This window comes from Muntiacus reevesi, chromosome 18 (genome assembly GCF_963930625.1).
Source record: "Muntiacus reevesi chromosome 18, mMunRee1.1, whole genome shotgun sequence".
NCBI classification, from domain to species: Eukaryota; Metazoa; Chordata; class Mammalia; order Artiodactyla; family Cervidae; genus Muntiacus; species Muntiacus reevesi.
In genome coordinates this window covers 35,860,583-35,869,322 of record NC_089266.1, presented here as the reverse complement: position 1 = coordinate 35,869,322, position 8,740 = coordinate 35,860,583, and the positions used below count along the sequence as shown (strand labels likewise).

General features: G+C 49.9%; 1 protein-coding gene across 1 annotated transcript; it reads left to right on the top strand.

The window, feature by feature from the left end:
- The first annotated feature begins 6,586 nt into the window (after nucleotides 1-6,586).
- LOC136149898 (uncharacterized) lies at nucleotides 6,587-8,249 on the top strand. The gene is made up of 2 exons (XM_065910541.1): nucleotides 6,587-7,657; nucleotides 7,737-8,249. Exon 1 carries the CDS (start codon nucleotides 6,668-6,670, stop codon nucleotides 7,031-7,033), a length of 366 nt encoding a protein of 121 aa, XP_065766613.1. The 5' UTR covers nucleotides 6,587-6,667; the 3' UTR covers nucleotides 7,034-7,657; nucleotides 7,737-8,249.
- The last annotated feature ends 491 nt before the right edge of the window (nucleotides 8,250-8,740 follow it).

Here is an 8,740-nt window from a genome sequence, read left to right as displayed (position 1 = left end):
TACCTTGCCCTGCCCAGGAAAGCCACACAGGAACCCAGACGGCCTCCCTTGGCTTTTACGGGCCAGCTGTCCAGATGAAATGACAGCATCTCAGAGAATGTCCATCTGGAGCTGGCAGGAGTTCTGCAGACCTTGTAGCAGCCTCGCCCAAGAGCCTGGTCCACTGGCCACAGCAGCCAAACCCAGAGTCCTCCTTGTGCTATCCAGATGCAAAGAGGAGCAGAGAGAACGTGGGACTGGGGGCTCTGGGTGGAGATAGACAATGGAAATGAACACCTTGGGGGTTTTGAATGGCTTGTGAACAGGAACAAAAACAGATTGGTTTTTCACTTGTCCAGCTAGGGCTGGGGCACCCACGCTCCCCTCAGGGCCCTCCTCGGGTTCATTCCCAGGAGAACTCGAGCCCACCCACCAACCTGTAGACAGGCCAAGAACAAAAAGGGACGCAGAGGCTTCTACATGAAGAAGGTGTGACCAAGGGTGTCTCTACTTTCCAGGCTCCCCCAAACCCACAACCCCAGGCCCAACCATCAAAGGGGCCATGAAGAGGGAGGTTTACCCCCAGGGCTCCAAGGCAACCCCTCCTCAAAGACAGCTGCTGGAGGGCTGCGGTCCCACTCCCAGGACATCCTGTTCCACACAGATGAGCAAACTCATGGGATAATGCAGAGATGTTCCCCAAATCACAAAATATTTGAGCGCAGAAAGTGACTTGGTAACAACTCCCAAATAAAGTCAGGGGAAATGTCTCGGTGCAAACCAAAATTTCTGGTTGATGTCAGCAGTCATGGATTGTTCCTTTCTACAGGGAGAAGAGATAACAAAGGTCAGACAGGTGGGCGCACACACATATCTACACACACCGTTCCCCCAAACCATGAGATGACAGAGTATCAAACACCCCAAAACACAAACCCTCTATTTTCACTCACACCTACCCGCTCTTTCTTTCCTCTCCCAACTGGCCCCAAGGCCTCAGATAGCTGAAGTGTGCATGATTTCCAGAATGATTGAGAGGAAGTGGAAACCACAGCTGGGGATAGGGTGGCCCCAGGATACCCAAAGGTGCCCAGGCTGCCTGGTCTTCCCACAAGCTCTTGGAGAAGCTCAGGCCTCTGGCGAGAGGCCTCCTGAGGGTGCATCCAGCTGAGTTTTCTCCCTAGCTAGGAGGGTGGTGACCCCGAGACCTCTGCAGACTAAATGTGGGAAAAGCCCAGGTGCACTCCGGGCCGAGACCCGGGACCGCAGAGAGAGGAGGTGGAGGTCAGGGGTGAGGGTGCGCGAGGAAGGGTCTGCCTGCTCTGCCCTCTCCCACGGGGTTCCCCTACTCACTTCCCTCCCTTCCAGTTCATTGCAGTCTCTTGTTTCCAGAGGTCCAGTAATCTATTCCCAAATCGGGAGCCATCTTCATGGCAGCCAACTGAAAAGTGGGGCGGGTCTTGGGGGAGGAGAATGGCTAGAAACAAAGGCAGATCCGGAACTGGGGGAAAAGATGCTTGACTACTTTGGATCTGAATCCTAATCGCCAACAGTTGGGGTACTGAGGGAAAGGCAGTGAGCTGGGAACCAAATCCTGGCTTCACCCACTAGATGTGGTCCTGGAAAAGTCTAAACCGCTGTGAACTTCAGTTGTTGGGTCTGTTAAAGGGGAATAATGATACTTGCCTGAAATGGTTGAAGATGGCATGGACTGATGCGTAAGGTGAGTCCACAGCTACTGATTCAGTGAACAACTGTCAGTCAACAAACCTTAGCTTCATTGTGCCTGGGGATGTTCTAGGTGAGCAGTTTATATTCCAGTGGTAAGGAAATATTAATAGAAATCATAAATCCATTTTGGACTTCCCTGGTGGTAGAGTGGATAAGAGTCCGCCTGCTAATACAGGGCATCCGGGTTCAGTCATCGTTTGCGGAAGATTCCACATGCCTCGGAGCAACTAAGCCTGCAGGCCCCAGCTCCTGAAGCCCCTATGCCTAGAACCTGTGCTCCAGAACAAGAGAAGCCACCTCGTGAAAAGCCAGTGCACTGCAGCTAGAGAGCAGCCCGGGCTTGCTGTAACTAGAGAAAGCCTGAGAATAGCAAGGAAGACCCAGCACAGCCAAAAATGAGATAAATAAGTTCATTTAGAAGATACTTTCACATACTGCGAGGTACTTTTAAGAAAACAAAAATTGGAGAGGGTGATAGCTGGGGGAGAGGGAAGAGCATACAACTTTAGAATGCTCAGGGAGAAAGGACTTTTCTGAGGAAGTGACATTCATGAAGGACTTTCCTGAGGAGGTGTCATCTGAGTCAGACCTCTGCCCACAGACATCCTTGCTGTTGGTAGTACTGCTATTGCTTTGAGCCCTAGAGATGCAGACATTCTGATAACAGTCTTCCGTATCTCCTTTCGCACCTTTTTTCTATCTCTGCTGTTTGCTGTTTAGTCGCAGAGTTGTGTCCAACCCTTTTGGACCCCATGGGGACACAGACCCCATGGACTGTAGCCCACCTAGCTCCTCTGTCCACGGGATTTCCCAGGCCAGAATACTGGAGTGGGTTGTCATTTCCTACTCCAGGGGATCTTCCCAACCCAGGGAATGAACCCACACATCCTGCGTCTCCTGCATTGGCAGGCGGATTCTTTACCACTGAGCGGCCTGGGAAGCCCTATCTCTGTAATCATATATATGTTTGTGTACCCACTGACAAAATCTCTCCTGGACCGAACTTTACTTAGGCTCTTCTGAATCCTCTTCCCAACTGGGCCTTGACTCTTGGACTTCCGTGTCTTTTTTTGCATTGTTTGGTTTTAATTAGAACCCTACTAATTTAGTTTATCCAGAATCGCCCACCCTTGATACCTGATTAAATTCCTCATCCTCCACATGATACCTGACCACTCTGGCCTGCCTTCAGCAACAATCCTGTTAGCAAAGAATTACCCAACTCTCCCAGTAGTTTTCCACTGACAAACACACCTCCAGCACCATTACCACTGCCCCATCTCCCAGCCAGCCCACTCTGCCCTTGGCTATAAAGCCCCAACTTTCTCTTGTATTCAGAGTTGAGCCCAATCTCTCCCCTCTGCTGCCAAATGCTGTCACAGAAGTTCCTATACCTATCACAATGTCGTTGTTTAGTCACTAAGTCGAGTTCAATACTTTTGCAACCTCATGGACTGTAGCCAGCCAGGCTCCTCTGTCCATGGGATTTTCCAGGCAAGAATATTGGAGTGGATTGCCATTTCCTTCTCCAGGGGATCTCCCTGAGCCAGGGATCAAACCCGCATCTCCTGCTTGGCAGGCAGATTCTTTACCACTGAACCACCTGGGAAGTCCATCTATCACAGTAGTTCTCAATAAATTCTGCCTTACTATTTGAACAACTGTCATGAATAATCTTTTTCTTTAAGAATGCATACACACACACACACACACACACACACACACACACACACACACACACACAGTATTTCGAGGCAGAAGCCTGATGTGTCCTCATTTGCCTGGCAAAGCAATAAAGCTATCCTTTTCTACATCACCCAAAATTCAGTCTCTGAGACTTGATTTGGCACTGGTGTACAGAGAGGCCAAGCTTTCAGTAACAAGGGGAAGAGGTTTGCAGCGCGATGGGCACTGGGTATTAGTCAGGAGTCCTGTCTCTGTTCCTGGTTTCCTAGCAACCACTGTTGAGCATGTGGTTACTAGGCAATGTGGGGCCATCCAGACACTTGGGTACTGTCCTTAGTCTGCGTGGGCACCAATCAGAACATTGCAGGATATTGTTAATCTGACAAGTGGTCATTGGGCCCATTTTTAGATTTTCTCATCTATTAATTGCTTTTGTTGCACAAAAAAAATAGTATAACAATGGTAAACAAAGTCTGGAAAAATTAGAAATTGCCCCATGATCTCACCATCCAAACAATCCAAAAATAACCAGCTTTACTCTTCCTGTTCTAACCTTTCTCTGCAATACATTTTCATCTTGTCATCCTAGCACATGTGGTTTTAAATCTTGCTTTTCTGACATTAATTTACACTATGACAAGCACCCCTCAAGCTACTTGACAGTTTTGAGAATAATCTCGCTGATGCCTCTGTGTGATACCATGCAGTGGACTGTTGTTGTTCAGTTATTAATTCGTGTCCAACTCTTTGCAACCCAATGGATTGCAGCACGCCAGGCTTCCCTGTCCTTCACTGTCTCCCGGAGTTTGCTCAAACTCATGTCCATTGTGTCAATGGCACCATCCAACCATCTCATCCTCTATTGTCTTTCTCTTGCTGCCCTCAATCCTTCCCAGCATCAGGGTCTTTTCTAATGAGTAGAATCTTCGCATCAGGTGACCAAAGTAACGGGGCTTTATCCTCAGTCCTTCCAATGAATATTCAGGGTTAATTTCCTTTAGGATTGACTGGTTTGATCTCCTTGCTGTCCAAGGGACTCTCAAGAGTCTTCTCCAGCATCACAATTCAAAAGCATCAATTTTTCCACGGTCAGCCTTCTTTATGGTCCAGCTTTCACATCCATACATGGCTACTAGAAAAACCATAGCTTTGACTATACAGACCTTTGTCAGCAAAATGATGTCTCTGCTTTTTAATACACTGTCTAGGTTTGTCATAGCTTTTCTTCCAAGGAGCAAGTGTCTTAATTTTATGACTGCAGTATACACACCATCATTTAATTAAGTATTCTCCTCTTGTTCCAACATTGAGTTTGCTCCAGTTTCTTTGCCATGATAAACAGTATGAATCTTTCTGCCAAAAGCTTTTCTTTACTCTTTAGACTGTTGACTTGAAAACAATATTAAGGGGTGAAATGACTGTATCAAAGCACATGAATATCCTCATGACTTTCTGTCTTGCTAAACTGCTACTAGAGTTCCCTTTTTTCTACATCCTGGCCAACATTTGTTATGTGTGGGGGTTTTGATGATACCCATTCTGACAGGTGTGAGGTGATATCTCATTTTCATTTTCTGGACATTTCATTTAAATATATCATACAATCTGTCTCCATGTTCATCTGGTTTTTTTCACTTATTATGATGCTTTTGAGGTTCATCCACATTGTAGCATGTTTCATTAGTTCACTCCTTTTTATTGCTGAATATTACCCTATTGCATAGATAGTCAACATTTTGCCTGTCTATTCATCATTTGATTGACATTTGGATTGTTCCCAGTTTGGGGCTGTTACCAATAACACTGCTATGGACATTCGTGTAGTCTGAACACAGACATACGTTTTCATTTCTGTTGGATAGAAACTTTGGGGTGGAATTAATTCCCAGGTTGTATGGTAAGTGAATGGTTTAACTTTTCATGCAGTTTACCAGAATGTTTTCCAAAGTTGCTGCACCATTTTACATTCCCAACAACGGTTCCATATACTCCACCTCTAGGAAACTAAATGCTCTTTCAGCTAAACTTGCTAAACTGTGAGACTGTGATCCTGCTGCTGCCAACAACCATTCATTCACTTCGATTCATTCATTCAACAAATTTTATCTGAATACCTACCACTAGGCACTATGTGGAAGACTCTGGCCCCACAAGAAGTCCCTGACAGCTCTGTGAGATGGAGAGAGACAGCAGCCTGCTGACATTGTTTCCACATGCTAGTTCTGGTCCCCTCCGACCTTTCAGTTGCAAGAGGAAATGAGTTCCTGAATGGCAGGGTTGGGTCTGCAGCAACTGGCAGGGTCTGCCATGTATTCCTCCCAACCACTGGGACCCAAGTAACTCCCAGTGGCTGCTTCCCCCAATTCCATAAGGGAACACCAACCAGCTTTGGAAACGTGGGTGCGACAGACATGCCAGAAGAGGGTACCCAGCCATCTGTGGTAGACCAGTGGAACCCGTGGAAGAGTCTTGCAGCTGCCAAGAGGACCCTGGGTAGGGGTGGCAATGGGGGAGCAGGCTGCTCAGTTCAGGCGATCTTTGAAAGTATTTGTTCCTAATCTTCTAATCATATGTGATACGCCCAAAAGGCTGGGATACTGCCTTCCTGGGTGAGGAGCAGGAAGAAAAGCACCACCACGGCTGACTGTACTACCTCTGGACTTGAGACTGTGGGAGACTTTATTTTGTTACTCTTTTTGCAATAGTGTTTTCGAACTTTAGCGTTTTCTACAAAGATTATGTATTAATTTCTTTATGTATTAAATTTTTTAATTAAAAAAGATCACATAATATTTCTTTTGAAAGGAGAAATAAACCCCCAGGGAGCTCCGCGTGGAACTGGGATTCTGCCCGTCTGCATTTCAGCCTCTTCGGCCCCAAGTCCCCTTTTCGCCCTCCCGGGTCCCAGTTAGCAGCTCGCACCCCCACCGGCTTCCTGCATCACCCCCCACGCCCCAGCCCCCGGGTCAGTTTGCCATGGAAACAAGCCAGGTTACACAGAGACTCCTGCGGCGCCAGCCCTGGAGCATCCAGGAGGTTGATCCCGGACAGCCAACCTCTGCAACAGGCTGGGAGCTGAAGCGCAAGCCAGAAATAAGAGGTTCCACGACTGAGACAGACGTGGCGCAGACCCTGCAGAGGCCCCCGGCTCCGCCCCCACCCGGTAGTTGAAAAACAGCCGCAGCCCCGCCGTCGCCGCCCACTGCGCCTAGATCTTGCCAGGACCGGACCACTTGGAACCCACATACCCGTCTCCCCGCATTCCTCGCCTATGGCTGACCAACTCTTTCAGCGCAAACCCTGGGACCCCGAGCAGCTTCGCCCGGACCCCGACTCTGACTCCGAAGGCCTGTTTGACAAGGCTCCTCCGGAAGAGCCCCCCACTGTCCGTGGGCCCAAGTCGGCGTGGGCCGGGGGCAGGAAGGCGGGTCGGCGCACTGGCGGGAAGGCGCAAGGGGCCCGCCCCGGGCAGCCCCCTAAGGGCGCGATGCGCCCCCAGCCCCGGGAAGAGGCCCCTCCATTGGACGAAGGCTGCTATCTCGACCATTTTCCGCACCTCTCCATCTTTATCTACGCGGCCATCGCCTTCTCCATCACCTCCTGCATCTTTACCTATATCCATTTGCAGCTTGCCTGATTGGCGGGGGCGGGACGGGATGCGCGCAGGGCTGAGGCGGGCGGGAAGGGAAAGGAAGTGCTCAGCATTTTGTGCCTGGAGACGCGCCGCACCCCCTTCGTCTAGCTTTTGACGTTTGTGTCTTTTCTTCTCTGCTTGTCACCGCCTTTGTCTAACTGTCCATCAATATAAACATCCAAAGCAGCTGTCGCTAATGAAATGAGCACCTGGGGACGAGGGGACGGGAACACAGTCAGACTCCAACGTTTAGAGTCTTCGCGGTGAGATGGATCCCCATTTATCATGAGGATAATGTCTCTGGACCCTACCGCTTTGTGAGGTGGGGGCACGCAGAAGGAGCCTGTCGTTTTGTGTCTGGGGCGTGTACAGCGAGTCCAACCTTCTGTTTTTTAAGGGATGAGCCGACCCGGGCCGCGGACTTCCAGAGAGGGCCCCGCGGGGAGGGTCGGCGCCCTAGCCTGGGCTGGGGCCGGAGTCCTGTGGTGCTGCATCGCCCGACCACCCCCTCCCAGGAGCCAGCTGTGCCCCTCACCCCACCCCGAGCTGGCGCAGACAGAGCCCGGCGCGTGGGAGGGAGCTGGCGGACCTGAGCGCGCAGCGGACGTCACAAGAGCGCGGCGCACAGTGAGTGGCGTTTGTCGGGGGTAGCGCACCACCTCTCCAGAGACTTGAGCTCACCGGGACTGCGTTTTCCCTACCTTAGGCTTTGATGACGCTATCGATTTCGGGACCGAGCGGAAACAAGGCCAAAAGAGCTGTTCTGCCAGGAAGTCACGCTCTCGTCGTGTCCTGGACGCTTGGGACCAGCGGCTGCAGACCTCCAGGGACGCGCCGGCCCATAGCTTGCACGCTGCGCTGCGCGGGATGAGGCTTGGGGCCCAAGAGACGGTTGCCCTTGCGTCTTTAGGAATTGAGGGGGTGGGGGGGTTGCTTATCCTGGCCCGGAGCCCTTCTAGAGCCTCGCAAAAGGGAGTGAGATTTCTGATTGACGAGAATTCGCTCTAGGAAATCACCCAACCCCTGGGGATTTGTCATCTCATACCCAAAAGGCGAAATACCAAAACCCACCTTGGCAGGTTATTTACCCCCATGCCATCTCTGTTTTCTCATGAATGTTTAATGTCAAAACATAGCTGTCTACTACAGTGTATACTTGGAAATGTCTGCAATTGTGGTACCTCTGATGAAATAAATTCTTCCTTTTCGGTCTCCTCTATTTCTGTCCTTTATTTCCAACTATGCAGTGAGCCCACCAAACTTCCTATTCCGCTTCAAAATTCACCCCATAATCTTCACGTCCCTACTGTCCCTCCAAAACCAATTTCATCCCATTACCCAGCATTCCAAGATACAGCATCTCTCTCCACTAAATAGCTATAAAAAGAAAGTGAAAGTTGCTCAGTCTTATCCAACTCTTTGCAACTCCATGGACTGAATTCCCCAGGCCAGAATAATGGAGTGGGTAGACTTTCCCTTCTCCAGGGGATCTTCCCAACCCAGGGATCAAACCCAGGTTTCCCTCACTGCAGGATTCTTTACCAGCTGAGCCACAAGGGAAGCCCAAGAAGACTGGAGTTGGTTAGCCTATCCCTTCTCCAGGGGATCTTCCCAACCCAGGAATTGAACCCAGGTCTGCCATATTGCAAGAGGATTCTTCACCAACTGAGCCACAAGGGAAGCAGATAGTTAAATAGCTATATAGACCTC